The sequence below is a fragment of the Martes martes genome (genome assembly GCF_963455335.1).
Source record: "Martes martes genome assembly, chromosome: 15".
Classification (NCBI taxonomy): Eukaryota; Metazoa; Chordata; class Mammalia; order Carnivora; family Mustelidae; genus Martes; species Martes martes.
The window spans coordinates 27915868-27931229 of record NC_137903.1 but is presented as its reverse complement, the minus strand read 5'-3'; the positions used below and the strand labels follow the sequence as shown (position 1 = coordinate 27931229).

At 56.9% G+C, this 15362-nt stretch overlaps 1 protein-coding gene across 1 annotated transcript in view; it reads left to right on the top strand.

The window, feature by feature from the left end:
• Positions 1 to 1005: 1005 nt before the first annotated feature.
• Positions 1006 to 15362, top strand: part of LGR6 (leucine rich repeat containing G protein-coupled receptor 6) — a gene marked incomplete at both ends in the record, with an annotated part of 116406 nt that continues 102049 nt past the window's right edge. The window contains one exon of the mRNA XM_080823981.1: positions 1006 to 1217. Within this exon, the coding sequence (XP_080680107.1) occupies positions 1006 to 1217 (212 nt within the window). The remainder of the gene's footprint in view (positions 1218 to 15362) is intronic.

Sequence of the window (15362 nt, the reverse complement as noted above, 5' to 3'; positions counted from 1 at the left end):
GGGCTGCTGGGCTGCAGTTGCAGCGCTGGACTCCAGGTGGCGCCCATCCGCGGACTTTCAGGAAGCCTCTGATAACCCTGCCCAGCTTAGTGTCTACCTAGTTTGGTCCCCAGGACAGGATCCAGTAGATCCCAGGGCCTTGGACCTGACTGGGGCTGCATGCACGCAAAGTACATTCAGTGGGTGGAAATCCGCACTTTCTTCGGTGGCAGGGCCCCGGAGGCTCAGTGAGAAGGCCCTTCCTTTTTGCCCACTGCCCCGCTCCTTGCATAAGGTGGAACCTTTCACCACCTGACCCCTTTCAGGACGACTCCTCCGGGAGACACGACGACAAGGACAGACCCCGCATTCCAGTTCTGGGGATCCCCTCCTCCGCAAGCCATGTGACGTTGAACAAATCACTTCCCTCTTGGGTCTCTGTGGAAAATGTGGTAGAGGGGTTGGGGTCCCCTGGGAACTCTTAAGGTTGCTTCCAGAGAGCCTCCTCCAAGTCCCTGGGACCCGTGGCTGATCCCGCAGGCAAGAGGGTCCCCAGCCCGCAAGCCTAGGTCCTGGGACATCCCATGGTTTCCAAACAAGTGCAAGAGCAGGTCCCTGACATGCCATCTCTGCTCACTCTCTTAGAGTTTCTTTGCCTTTTTTTTTTTTTTCTTTCCTGGATGAAATTCCTGCCAGCTCGGAAGGAAGGAGGGAAGGGGAGCGAGCCACAGCGCAGAAAGTTTCCTTGACTCCTCCTCCGCCTGTGTCTCCCTCCCTTGCCAAGCCCAGCCTGTGAAACTGAATAACGAAGATCACTCAACAATGCCTGCCCCTCTCTGACTGCACGGTCCCCGCGCTGCCGCCGCCGCCGCCGCCGCCGACACCCAGCAGAGCCCGCGGGGCGGTCCCCACCGACGGCGCAGCCTGCCGGCCCGGCCGCGGAACCCAGAGGCGAGCAGCGGCCGCCACCGCGCCGGAGCGCTCGCCCGTCCGCGGGTCGGTCCGCCAGGTGCTCCGGCCGCCAAGATGCCCAGCCCGCCCGGACTGCGGGCGCTGTGGCTGTGCGCCGCGCTGTGCGCCTCCCCGTGCGCTGGCGGCGCCCCCCAGCCCGGCCCCGCGTCCGCCGCCTGCCCGGCCCCCTGCCACTGCCAGGAGGACGGCATCATGCTGTCGGCCGACTGCTCCGAGCTTGGGCTCTCCGCCGTGCCCGGGGACCTGGACCCCCTGACGGCTTACCTGTGAGTACTGGCCCGCACGTCCCTCCCTGCTCCCGCCTGGCCGCCCGCTACCGCCCAGCCCCGGCCTCCGGCTAGGGCACCTGCCAGGCTGCTGCCGGGAGGCATGGGCATCCGGGGAGGGCTCTTCCCCTTCCAAGTGGACTGCAGCGGGACAGGGGTCAGGCGGGCCGGGTGGGGGGGTGGGGGGAGGGGGAATCTGAGATTGCGGACCAGACAAGTGGTGAGGCTGGGCTTCCCTTGGTTTCTCAGTGGCCCCTGTCTGTGGGTTCACTGTGGGAGCTCGGACTTGGTAAGAGGTGGGTGTCTGGACCGTGAAGCTGGAGGGCCCTGGGGCTGGCCTGCCCTCCTCTTGCTGCTTTCTCCCTGGTGCAGCAGTGACCAGGACCCGGGCTGAGCATGAAGCTGACTGATTTGGTGACAGAGGAGAGAGGAGGGCCTGAAGTGGGGTGCAGAGATTGTCTGTTCCTCTGCATGGCGAGGAGAGCAGAGCTGTCACACAGAGGCTGGTTGGCCTGGTGGGGGGGGGGTATCCCAGAAGCTGAGAGAGGGGCCTTGATCACTCTTGGCTTCTCCAAAAGCGCCCCTGCCAGCACCATCTCCCTCTGCTGAGGCCTCTCGGCTCCCCCAGGGGCCTCCCTGAAGTCATGTCCCAAGAGGCCGTGTTGGAGACACTAATTTGTGGGCAGGCGCCGAGGCTGAAAACCAGAGAACCATTTTTAGAGCTGAGTTGGGGTGAGATGGACTTGTGAGGGGGACCCTATTGGGGACAGCTGTCCCAAGGAAGGCTCAGAGGAGCTTCCCCCTCAGAGCCTGAGGGCTGGGGGCACTCCCTGCTCTCACCTGGGCAAGAGGAGGGTGTGAGAGCACATTCCAGACCACCTAACCCCACCCCCACCTCAGCTCTGTGGAGGAAATCTGTGCCCCCCACCCCCACCCCCGGCCCCCAGCCCTGCCCAGGCTCCTTCACCTTTTCTCAGAGAAGTTCAGGTGGGAAAGTCTGGGACCATCTGTCCCAGGGACCGGCTCCGGGGCTCCAGGACCTGGGAGCCCTGAGGAAGAGGGGCTGGGCGGGTTTTCACAGGAGTCCGGCAGGTGTCCTTTGAGCTAGATGGGATCAGAGCAATCAGCTGTGGGGCTGTCCTGGAGGCCTGTGGAGGGCCCTGAATTGCAATCCTTCATGGAGCTCCCCTCCCAGTCCTTCTGTCCCTAGCTGGATGTCCCTCTCGACTTCAAGAGGCACAGGCTGGGGACCAGGGCAGAGAGTGAGAGGAGAAAATAGTGTTCATATTCCAAAAGGGCAAATTGAATCCTTCAGAGCCCAGGAGGTGAAGGCAGGGGTAAACCCTGTGAGTCCCTTGAGGGGCTAGGAGGGTGTCCCCACCCTCCTAGAGGGTGTTGCCAGAGGAGGACTGGCCCTGCCCCCCACATCTGCAAGAGCGAGGGCAGCCCCACTTTTAGCCATTTTATATCTTGGGGGTATATAACATTGCTTCATTTGAAGACAGGGTTCTGGGGCTAGAAAGTGTTTGACAATGGCATCTGTCTTTCTCCAGGGGAGCAGAAGGAAGGGCCTTTTTCTGGGTTGCATAGAGGGGGGGAATGGGGCTTTCCAGAGACTGGTTGCTCCAACCTCCTTTCTCATGACCTGTCTTTCCAGACAGACCCTTTTTCTGGAAGAACCTGGGGAAAGAGAGGTATGATGCCACCTTTGGAATCCAAGCGTCCCAGCATCCACACTGATAGAAGGTTTTCCACCACCTTGTCACAGTTCCCTGGGGCTATGAGGTCTACATTTGGGTCCAGTGGAGGTGGCACCTTCTGAATATGTCTTGTGGGTCCGTGGAAATAGAGGAAGGCTCTCTCTCAAGACTCAGACCTGTGGGAGAGGCGAGGAGACGGAGTAGGGTCCTGAGGCAATGTGGAGGGAGTGGTGGGCTCTGGAATGCTGGAGGGAGGTGGCAGAGAACCACAGCCGCTGCCCTGGACTGCGGATGGGTCCCATGTGGGTGGTGGATGAAGGGTTCTCTGCTGGGGGCAGCTGGCCTGAGGGTGGCTCAGAGGATGAGCCTTCTTCCTTTGCCTCTTAGGAATGAGGGTTTGTCACTGAGAAGAGTGAGGGCAGGGAGGTCATGGGGCTCCCTTCCTTCTCAGAAATGTCAGGCAATGCCCAGTCTGGTCCTGCCTCGAGGAGCCCAGCTCTAGTGGAGGACGGTGCAGATTGATGATGGAACCAGCAGGACCTCTCTGTCTGGGCCCCCAAACCCTGGTTCCTTCCCAGCTTTGCCACCTACTGAGTCACTGAGCTCCTCTGAACCTTGGGCTCATCATTTGTGTACAGAGAGAAGCGGGTAGCAGGGAGGATTAAATGAGATAATATGTCTGTAAGAAGTCCCCAGCACAGTGCCTGACACACAAGGGGTGATGTAGAAATAGGGACTATTATTATCGTGCCTGCTGTTGGGTGTGCAGTGGAGGTGGGAACAAGCTCCCAAGACAATTCACACAGGAGGGAAATTGAGTCCATGGGTGGGTATAGAACTCAAGGGCGGGGCACCCAGCTGGCTCAGTCAGTTGAGCGTCCAACTCCTGATATTGGCTCAGGTCATGATCTTGGGCCCTGCATTGGGCTCTGCGCTCAGCATGGAGTCGGCGTGTCCCTCTTCCTCTGTTTCTCCCTGCCTCCACCAACTCTCTCTCAAACAAATAAATAAATAAATAAAATGAACCCAAAGGGGATGGTCTGTGGCGGGAAGAAGAGAGGCATGTGCTAGGGAGTCATGTGCAGGTGCTTGTCTTGTCTTGGTCAATGCTTGATTGTTCGGGGGGCCTGGGGTCCAAGGAGTTGGTTGACAGTGGGGGTGGGGGTGAGAGGGAAGGGGACACTTACATCTTCCTGACACTGGGTGGAGAAGGTGAAAGATAAGATTAAAGCACTTGGGTGTACAGGAAGTGGCAGGCCTGAGGGTACCTGAAGATTCTTAGAAGGGGCTGTAGATTGAACCATAGGAGACACCAACGAACTATGGACTCCAGAAGATACCTGGGGGTCCTAGACCCACCCCAATCAAAACTACTTCACATGTGCCTCCTCACCCTGGGAAGGTAAGGGTCTGTCCTTCTAGCCAGTGACCTCTCATGGTGCACACACCTCCACCTTCCTCCATCTTGGTTCTAGCAAAGACCAGAAAGTCTTCTTTATACCCAACTGCTACCCTTTGCTTTGACACCTAAGTCCAAAAATTATGATTCTTTGGGTCCCAACGCCAGCTCTATTTGATCAAGCTTAGGAGGTCAGATTTGAAATACCCACAATCTTGCAAGTGTCTCTCATTTTTTGAAGTCTTCTCCCAAACTGAGTTGCCATGAGGTTCTCTGGGGTTTGGACCTTCTTCCTGAGTAGGGACTGTCCTGGGAACCCATCTGGAGGAGGTAGAGCTCTGGGGCATCCCAGTCTGATGGTGACACGAAGACATGACACCTCTTGCTGTATTCTATCCCACATATACACAGTGTGAAGGGTCAGGAATGCCCAGACAGCAAATACTTGTTGGCTAAGCCTCAGAGGTGTCCCCGGGTAGGAGAATCTGGGTGGTTACTGTGTGTTCCCCATTTTGCTCCCATGTCCAGCCATATCAGGAGTGGGTGGTGGGAGAAAAGCCTTCTTGGGAGGCAAGTTGTAAAAGGCCTGAGGCTCCTACACTTGCACTTGGCCCCGAGCATCTGTCTCCATCACCCACTGCTTCGGGGGCTAAGAGAGGGGCCACCCCTCTGGGCAGTCCTAGTCAGGCTGCTCCCAACATGTCCCGATGGGCCTTGCCTAGCACAGGAAGAAGCGGAGAAGCATGAACAAGCCGCTTCAGTGGATGAGAGCTGGCCTTGGGCAGGATGAACCCAGGAGCCCAGTGTGCCCGGTCTCCTGTCTCACCTCCAAGGCTACCCTTCCTGGCTCAGGCCTCAGTTTCCCTTTCTGGTAGATTCGAAGAGCCTGAGCATCTCTGCCTTCCTGGAACTCGGGGTCTGTGAGTTCTAACCCTCCGTCCCTCCGTTGCTGTGGGGCGAGCTCCCATACTTCTCTGGACCTCAGTGTCCACACATTTCATGGAAAAACTAGAGTGGGAGAGGCAGGGAGAAATCAGCCCTGAGCCTGCTCCTGTGAGGCAGGATGGAGAGAGCCTCTAGGGAGAACTGCTTGGCGGAGGTGGGCAGTAGAGGAAGGGACTGAGGGAAGGGGGAAGATCCAGACGGCGCCCAGACCAGGACAGAGAGGAGGAGGGTGAAGCCGGGGAGAGCGATTCCAGGAAACGGGGTGCCAGCCTTCCTCCAAAGGGCAGCCTGGGGGGACGGGCCCATCAGAGGGCAGTCCTGGGGGGTCGCTGGAGGAGGGTGAGTGCGTGGAGGAGCCAACACCCCAGTTCAAAGGAAAGGCAGGAAACAACCCTAGGCAAAAGAAAAAGGAAACCTCTGGGCTCTGGCAGCAGCGGGTGCTGGGCGCGGCCGGGTGGGGCGGCTGGCGGAGGAGAAGAAGGCCTGGCTCTGAGCAGAGTTGGCCCCCAGCCCACCCCCTGCTCAACCCCGCCTTCCCCCGTGCCATGGGCTCTCAACCTTGATGGCCCCACATGAGCCGCAGCCCGCTTCCCGACTGCCCCGTGCCCACCAGGCCAAGGGACGGATGGGACCCGGGACCGGGCGCTGCGCGAGGAGGCCCTGCCCCGGAGGCCGGGGGGGCTCTGGCCGTGGCCTCCAGTCTCTGCCCCAGTGGCTAGGGGCTGTGCGTCTTTGAACTAGTCACTTAACCTCTCCACAGTTCGCTTCTTCATCTTGAACCTGGAAGTGGGAACAGTATTTACTCCGAAGGGGAGGGGGCTGCTCATGAGACAAAGCGGAGCGTGGTGCCTTTCCTGTTCAGACCCACTTTCAAATGGTCATGATTTTTATGGCTTTTCTCCATCTTTTCACCTGCAAATGATCTGCTGAGGCCCAGAAAGAGAAGAACAAAGCCGCTTGGGACAGGGTGGGAACGTAAGGTGCCTGTGTGATCTTCTAGAGCCCCCTCAGATCACCTGCTCACCTGCCTCCCTTCTTTCTTCCTCCCTCGCTCCCTCCTTCTGTACTAATAACGCCACCTCCCACTGCCCTTCAGGGACTTGGGCCTTTCACGGAGCCCAGTCAGCTCCTGAGCTCCCAGTCCCCCGGGAGGATGGAGGGAGCGATCCTCCCCACTCGTGAGATGAGCCGTGGACCTGGTGCAAGACGTCCCCAGAGGCGAAGTCGAGGCTTTCAAGTCACTCCTGTCTGCAGAGTCCAGCTTCTCCCCAGAAGCGAGAGTTCTGTGGAACTAGAACCTTCTCTGGTACAGCCTGAGGAAAAGAAGGTGTTGGGGGAGTGGGCAGCTGGGATTTCTGCCTGGGGACATGCCCTTAGGGGCCCATAAGGATTCTCCTCTGAGTCCATCCCTAACAGGCTGTGTGACCTTAGGCTAGTAACTCACTCCGTGGGGGGCAAGGCCAAGGCAAGGAGTCCCACTGGGGCTGTGGGAAGGTATAAGAGAAGGGGGTGGGGGAGAAATTTCCAATTCTCTTTTTTCATGTGCGAAATGATGCCTTCTTTTAGCCAAACTGAAACGGGCTCACTGACTCAGGGGCTCTCAGTGTTGCGGGAGCCCCTTTGTGCTAACTAGTTCCTTGCTAAAAAAAAAGGGGGTGGTCTCCAATTTCTAATGACAATTCAGGTCTTTCCTCCCGCCCTTCAGACATGGGAGAACAGGTCTCAGGAGGAGAAAAACACCCAAGAGGCCAAACTTGGGCAGGGAGCAGAGTTATTTTGGAAGCAGCGAAAGGACATGGGGGGAGGGTAGCGGGTAGGGCTCAGGGGTTGGCACTGCGCCCCCCGGAGCCATGCCAGAGCAGGCCACGGGCGGGCTGGCAGCGGGCAGGTGGGGGCTGGGCCCGGCTCCTCTGAGACAGGGCACCTCCAGAGCTGCCGAGGTGTCGTCTGGGAGCTAAGAAGGAAGCTAAGTCCTCCGGAGCTAAGAAGGAAGGCCTGTATCTTGACTTTCCTCAGCCCTGGGGCATCGGGGCTCCCTCTGATGAATCGTGTGAGATACAAAATCTAAGGCTGGGGTCAGGGAAGCACCTCACGCCCAGTCTCCTGTCTGCTCTCGCGCACGGTGGGGATGCCTTCCTGGTTGACATTTTCATTCCCGGGACCGTAGGTTTTCTTCAAGGAAGAAACCAGATTGTCAAGAAGGTCATCCTTGGGGCCCAACAGACATACCCAGGAAAAGGCCATTGCAAGGGCCTCCCTTCCTTAACCTGCAGTGGGTACTAGCTGGCAGTGACTACATTTGGGTAACTCTCCTCACATCCTCTTGCAGAAACCCCGGGAGAGGGGGACTGGTGTTATCCCCATTCTATGGATGAGGAAACTGAGGTTTTTAGATATTAAGGGTCTGACCTGAGGTCACCAGCCAGTAGCCGGATTTCACCCCAACCACTGCCACTCAAGGGGGTCAGAGCTGGGGATTTGGAGCTCTGAGCGAATGGGCAAGACTCTGGGCACGTTAAACCCCCAGGCAGAGCAGTCCCTTAAAGTCTGTTTCCAGTTTCTTGTCTTTCTCTAGAAGTGTCAATGGTTTCATATCTATCCCATCAGCCAGCAGGGTCTCTGGGAGCTCCTCTGTGGGGGCGGCTTGAAGGGATGGTGCTGGGTCCCCTGCGAGGCAGTCAGGACGGGGAGGAGGATGTCGGAGGGGGATGTCGGAAGAGACAGGAAGAGTTGGCTCTCCATACCAGATGGTGGTGGGGAGTGTCCCTGGAGGACCAGCAGTGAGGTCAGGAGCACTTTGAGGACAGGGAGGACCGTGCTGGTCAGGGGAGACCCTGTCAGGACCCTGAAGGACCAGGGGATTCAGACAGGGAGCAGACAGGGAAGGCCCTCCAGGAGAAGGGAAAGCAGGAGTCTCGAACACAGAGCACCCTGGGGCTCTGTTCCTTCCTCACCACAGACTTTCCGTCTCACTTCTCGAGGCAGGATATGCCAGAGCAGGCTCTCGGCCTTTTTCACCTCAGGCCACACATTTAAAAAATAAAAATGGACTCAAGGTGTTTAGCAGCTGGGATAAATCAGCTAGGCTGCTCCCAGCCAAAGGCATCTAGCCAACCCCAGGCAGCATCCGGCCCCCCAGGGCCTGAGACCCTCTCTCTCTCCCTCTCTATCTCTATCTGTCTATCTCCCGGCCACACCTGGAAGCACTCCTTCAGAGGAAGAGGCTCGAGTTTGCAGCCTGACTGCATAGGTTCAGATCTCAATTCCAGCACTAACTCACTGGATGGCCCTCCCGGATTCTTCACCTCTCTCAGCCTCTACTGCCTTAGCTTCAAAATGGGCATAAGAATATCAAGCTCTTTGAAGGACGTTTGCAATTTGGCAGCGTTCTTGGCACCCGGCACGTGCCCGATCCGCGGGAGCTATGGTCATTACTCACTCTGGTCTTCCTTGGAAGGAGAAGCACTTGCAAGGAGAAACTGAGGCAGGCAGAAAGAGGCCCTGCGTCTTACCGATGCAAGTCTGCCAGTCTAGGGCTGAGCTGGGAGTGAACCCAGACGGTTGGATCTAGAACACAGCTCTCAACCTCGCTCCCTGCCACTGTCCCCTCCTCTTTGCCCTTGGAGGCGCTGGAGGAGGTGGGGGTGTCCCTGAGAGTGTCCAGACAGGCAGATGGGAGGACGGTGTTGAGTGCCTTTCATTGCACTCGTGTTAGGGATTTGGACATGGTCCCTAGGCCCAAAGCCAAGGCAGATGGACTACTGAAGGGGGAAGAGGGGAGGAGTGGTGGTGCAAAGAAGGTGCCATCACCATCCCCATCTACCACCCCAGCCCCGTACATTGCCAGAGTCACCGCAGGGCAGGGAGGGCGTGCTTGCTCTGGTGGCCCACGGAGGATCAAGACTGTCTGAGCTTTATTCCACCTCCCTGTGTGATTGGCTAGTTTGAATGGTCCCCTGACCTGAGTCACCACTGACTCCTGGGAAACAGGCCAACCCAGCAGCCGCTAAGGGGCTTTTAACACCTCCTGTAGGAAGGAAGCCTTCCCTTAGGTTGACCCAGACTAAGGATTCTTTCCCCCAGGTCCCAGGGTCTGTCCCAATTTGCTTCATGTTCCTTGGCATATAGGATCATGCCGTTCAGTGGGATAGCTCTGGGGGTAGAGTGTGTTTAACCCTGGGTTCAAGGGCAGTTGCTATAAGGCGCTGTTAGCATCCTGATAACACCTCTCCCCCCAGCTCGTGCAATGCTCTCCCCTCACCCTTTGTTAATGGTCAGCGATCATGCCACTTAAACTCCCAAGCTGTGCGGGGAGCAAACATCCGTTTGAGAGCACCGTGCTGAAGCCTTTCTCATGTGTGCACCCTCATGGACCGGCACCGTCCCATCCTTCCTCCCCGTCTCAGACGGGGAAGGGGGACACCCAGTGCAGGGGGACAGCCAAGGGTAGAGGTAAGCTTGGGCACTCCGAAGCCCATGCTCTTTCCTCTGTCCCCGGGGGCTCGGAGAGGGAGATAAGACAAGCACACAAAGAACGGTGACACTTTGCGGAGAGTGTGACGTGCACCAGGCAGCTCTAGATGAGGAACGGCGGGAGGGCGTGCGCTCGGAGGAAGGAGAGCTCATGCTAACTGATGCCATCGATGCAGAAACCCCTGGAAAGGCAGTTGTGCAAGGGAAAAACCATGGGATGCTAGAAGCTCTAGATGGACACTCACTTGCAAAACAGAATCATCATCTCTCCTGGATGAAATGGTTGCGTTATGCAAGGTCCCGCTTGGATGAGTGCTTAGCACATAGAGGATGTTATTTCCATTACCCCCTGCTGCCCCACTGCTGCAGAAATATCAAGTAGGACTGCATACCCATGTCTGTTGAGGGTGTGTGTGTGTCCACCTGTCTGTCCACCGGCCTCATCAGATTCAGACTGGGGGCAGGAGTGGTGCCTCTTTGCATTAGAAGTCAGGGCTCTCAGGGGAAAGGCCAGAACTAAGGCTTCAGACTGGGAGCTTCCTGAAGGCAGGATCTGTGCTCCGGGTTCCCTTCTTCTTAGGACCTCATTAGACGCCCCCCACTTCAAACACATGGGCACTTGTGTTTGTGTACACACACACACACACACACACACACACATACACACAAACACGTACCAGCCTCTGCCTGCAGGGGGCACTCTGAACAGGGCCACCAACCCCAGAGGACTATGCATTCAGTCTTTCTCCCTCCCCCTCGGCTCCAGATCTGGGGCAGCCCAAGGGTGGGGGTGTCTGAGGAAGGGGAAGTGGATCGAGTGTCCAGGGATTGTGAAGGTTGAGGCAGGAAGGGGCCGTAAACTAATCCCCTGCCTTTGTGGTGGACAGAGCCGATTAGGAGGCTGGGAGGAGAGAAGAAAGGAAGGGGACTATTGTCTAGGACAAAAGCAAGAGAGAACAAGAATTGGGACAGGGCCTGGGCTCCCGCCCTCATCTACCTGGGGGCAGACCCGGGAGAGCCCCGAGCCGGGAGCCAGCTCGCTTCTCAGCCGGGACTGGACCCCAGCTCTCCCAGCACAGTGACCAGCTTCTGCCCTTGTGAACTGGGTGACTTGGGCTCACCCCTTAGACCTCCTTCACAGACGTGCCACCTCTGCCTCCACACGGCCCCGTGCTTGGGTGAATGCTGTCTGCTGTTGCCGTCTGACAATTCTCATCACTTTTAAATGAGCGGCCTCACATTTTTGTTTTGCCCTGGGTCTTGTAAATTGCCTGGCTCTTCACCTCTCTGAGCTTCATATTTCTGGTTTGTAGAATGAGGAAACCTCTTGACCGGCCTCCCATCTCCCATTCTGAGTGGTCACAGATTCAAATGAGACCCCTTCTCCGTGCTCTGTCCTCTGATTCCTAACATGGCAGTTACGTGGCTTCTGTTCTTACAGTTCTGCTAGAGGGGGACAAGGGCAGCCATGGATGGGAGGAGGGGTCTCCTGAGAGACGGCAGAGGGTAGAAGAGGCAGCTTGTGTCCAGACGCACCTGATGTGGCCCCGGGGCTGGAAGGACACTGGTATCACTGGGCTGGGGGCGCTCCTTGACCTAAGCATAACATCCGGAGGGGACAAGGGTTACGGGGTGCGCTGTGCCAAGGTGAGGCACGGGGCACACCTGAATCTTGGGGTAACTCTGGGGGGCAAGGTCTTTGCTTGGATGGGAGGGCCTCTGTGTGAGTTGTGTCACGTTCCAGTTTTCCCGAGAACAGCAGAGCGGTTAAGTGCACGAGCCCTGGAGCTGCCCCTCCAGGGCTCTGATCCTGGCTGGGCCTTTCATCAATCTTTGGGGAAGAATTTACTCGTTGGTGCCTTAATTGCCTCACCTGGAAATGACAGGGACCATAATGAGAGCCCCCTCCCAGGGCTGTTGGGAGGGCTGAATGAGTTACTATATAGAAAAGGCTTAGAACAGTGTCGGAGGCATAGTAACCTTGACGGCTGTTAACTATTATTATTCATTCATTTACTCAACTGATTGACTCTTACCGAGCGTGTACTCCCTCACAGGCACAGCTGTGCTCGGCACGCTGTATTACCAACAGTTTTCTTCTACGTAACAGCCACAGCTGGCTGGTCCGAGCTGGGAGACAAAGATTTCATGCCCTGTGCAAGCCCCCTCACAAGATCTTCCCACCCACCTGCAGCAACCTGCTAGCTCCGCTCTCCCACCCTCTGGCTGCCGTGCAGTGAGGGGCTGCTCATTCTGGAAGAATGGGGACAGCGGAATGTCAATAGGTCCTCTCCTCCAATTCTGTCAGAGACTCCGCGGGCACAGGGCCCACCCAAGCTGGAGGTCTGCTCTCTGTTCAGTGGAACAGGAACCAGGAGACCCTGGGCTAGAATTCTGTCTTTGCCACCAACTTGCTGAGGACCTTTGGGCAAGTTTTCTGATCTCTCTGGGCCTGTCTCCTGTCAGACTGGCAGTTCCTGATCCCAGGATATTATAAAGATAAATGATCGTGTATAAATGAAGAGGCAGAGGGAAGAGAAGGGGAAGAAGGAGCATGAGCGAGGCCATGTTGAGACGGGATTGAGGGAGGTGTCAGGATCCCCAGAGATTTGCGATTTCACTCAGTGAGACTTGAGATCCCGGGGGCTGGGACAAGGCACGGCCATCACCAGCACCTCCAGGGCTGCGTGCCCAGCCAGAACAAGGCCCCCCATTAACTATGTGCAGCCAGCGGAAAGAGGAATGCCCACCCCCCCGCCAGCCGACGCCACGCCAACCCTCGCTTCATTGCTGGCTCCCCTGATCTGAATGCAGAAGCCCAGGGTGCCGCCTCCCCCTCTGCCTGTCCTGCCTCTACCTGCCAGAAAGTATTAGCCTCACCCTCCAGATTGGCATGGGGGTGCAGAGGCACCATGCTGCGGGGCCCGGGGGACCTGCTGGGGGTGGGGCTTGGGGTCAGGAAATACCTGGGCTAACCCCTAGAACCCTGGTGTGCCCGGCACTGATGGACAGCCCTGGAGCCCGTAGGGGGCAGGGGGTAAAGAGTGTAGCAAAGGGGAAAGGTTTGGAGACTCAGAAGCTTGCCCTGGGGGCCCTCCTGAAGTTTGGCCCTAACCCAAGCTAGAACCCCCGCACAGGCAGACCAAGTCCTTCACCCCCCACCACTTGCTTTAGCGTGGCCCTTCAAAATGTGATCCCTGGGAAGTTCTTCCTGGTGTCCCTCGTCCTTCCTGTTGTAATATCCCTGAGTTTCCTTCCTGTTCTGGTCAGAGGGGAGAGAACCAGCAGCTACCCCTGCTTCGTTAGCCTCAAACGCACTGGGGAGTGGACTGGGTTTCATTTCACTTTTTCCAAGAGGAAGTGAGCCAACCCTATGGAGGCAAGCTCAGAGGCAGGAGGCAGAGATGGGGCGCAGTGCCCAGGGATCCTGGAGGGGCTCCTGAGTGTCTCTGTCCACCCCTCCACAGGGGCACTGCGTAGCCCTGCAGCTCCCTGCCCCACAACCCCCTGAGGTTGCCACCAGCCCACTCACCATGCGGGAAGGGTGCAGAGTTGGTGAGTAGAGCAAGGGCCAGATTTCAGCCTCTGCTTGGCCTTGTCCAGGTCAGGCCACAACTGGACATCTCTGTGAGTCAGTCTGGTCAATACTTAGCAAAAAAGTGATTGGAAAACTATTTATGAGGGGTTGCTTGAAGAAGATTTATTCTATCTAGTCCTTTGGATCTCCCAAAGCCTTTTCACTCCAGGTATGGGCTGCAGACCAGCAGTGTCAGCCCTGGGGACTGTTAAAGTGTGCAGAAGCTCGGGCCCCACCCCAGGCCTACTGAGTCAGAACGTGCACTTTTTTTTTTTTTCAAGATTTTATTTATTTATTTGACAGACAAAGATCACAAGTAGGCAGAGAGGCAGGTAGAGAGAGAGGAGGAAGCAGGCTCCCCGCTGAGCAGAGATCCCGATGTGGGGCTCGATCCCAGGACCCTGGGATCATGACCTGAGCCATAGGTAGAGGCTCTAACCCACTGAGCCACCCAGGCGCCCCAGAATGTGCATTTCAGAGTGTGCCACGCACTGCCCCCAAAGCTTATCCTTGCAATAAGTCAGACTATCAGCCGAGTCTCTGGCCAGCCACTTCCCCTCCCCCATACCCTCCCACCCAGAATTGCTTTAATCTCATTTATACTTAGGTGATGCCCCATTGATTTATATCTAGGGCACTAAGAAAGAGCCCTGTGGACATCACTGTGATTTTACTGCAAGGATGTGGTTAAGAAATGGGTTCAGACAAGAAGCCTGCAGCTCTGGGGGCCAGTCTTCAGGGGAAGCAGGGGAAGCATCAGCTTGATTTCAGATACAGGGGCTGACCGAGATGTCTCTTCAGGAAAGCCTTCCCTAATCCCTCAGCCTTGGGGGAGGGCTCCCCTCTGTGTGCCTGCTCGACCCCAGGGCTCATCCCCTGGGGTTCTAGCCTCCGGTTACTTGTCTGTTTCCCAAACTAGGCTGGGAACGCAGGGCTCCAGCCACCGATGAGCCCTGGTATCCTTGGTGCTGACCCCAGCCCCTTGCACAGGGGTGTGCTCCAAAGTGTTGGTGGAATGAGTGAAGAAAAGAACGGAAGGAAGAATACAGTAAAGAATGGCCAGAGGCAGGAGGCACAGAGCAGAAACCAGCTTCGGTCAGAGCCCATGTGCTCACCTGAGAGCGAGTGCCGGGATGTTGGGAGGGAGCACCACCCTCTCCAGACTTGGTGGTGGCCCTCAGCTGGCCACGCCCTGGGCCGGAGGTGTGGCATCCAACCTAGACAGCCCCGGTGAGCCCGGATCCGCGCTGGGGAGCCTCTTAAGCTGCCAGTTCACCAGCTCGTGGCCAGGCTTGGGTTTTATTAGAGTGAGGCATCTGTTCTAGAAACCTTCTACTTAGAAGCTTTTGCCTTTCCTATCCATTCCTTTTACTGCTTTTTCTTTTAAAGGACGCTTCTTTTGAAAATTTCCATCCAGTTTCAAACAAGCTGAGACGAACAAAGGTATGTGCTTGCCTCTAGGCTTGGATGGAGAAAGGGCTCCAGCGACTTGAGACTCCTGGTTTCTCAGTCTCCGTTGAGTGTCTGGGTCTTGCCTGAGCTCCGAAGGTCCAAGATGAGTGAGTCCGGTGGTCTGTGCTAAGGGAGATCTCAGGCTCGTGGGTCAGAAGGTTACCATCTTGTAAGTGCTTGGATGAGGACAGGCACAGGCTGGTTGTGGGGGTACTCAGGAGGCAGAGGGCAGCAGTGTGGAGGAGCGGGTCCCCCCTTGGAATCCTGCGGCAGTCTGGGGTGCTGGGGCCAATGGCCAGGGAACTCTGGGAAGGAAGTCTGAGAACACCAAAGCCTTTGGCCAGGCCAACAGATGTCAGTAAGTGTTTCTTGAGCACCTACTACATTCCAGAGCCTGGTGCAATGTCCTGGGGGTACAGAGATGAATGAGATGATATTGAGTCATGGATTGAACTTCCGATTTCAATTCAATAAGGTGAAAAGTTGGGAAGTATTGGCAAGATGCCATGGGAATCTAGAAGGAACCCTTAGTCAGGGTTAGAGCCAGAACCCTTAGCCAGCTTGAGGTTCATGGAAGATTATTGGAATGAATCTCTCTC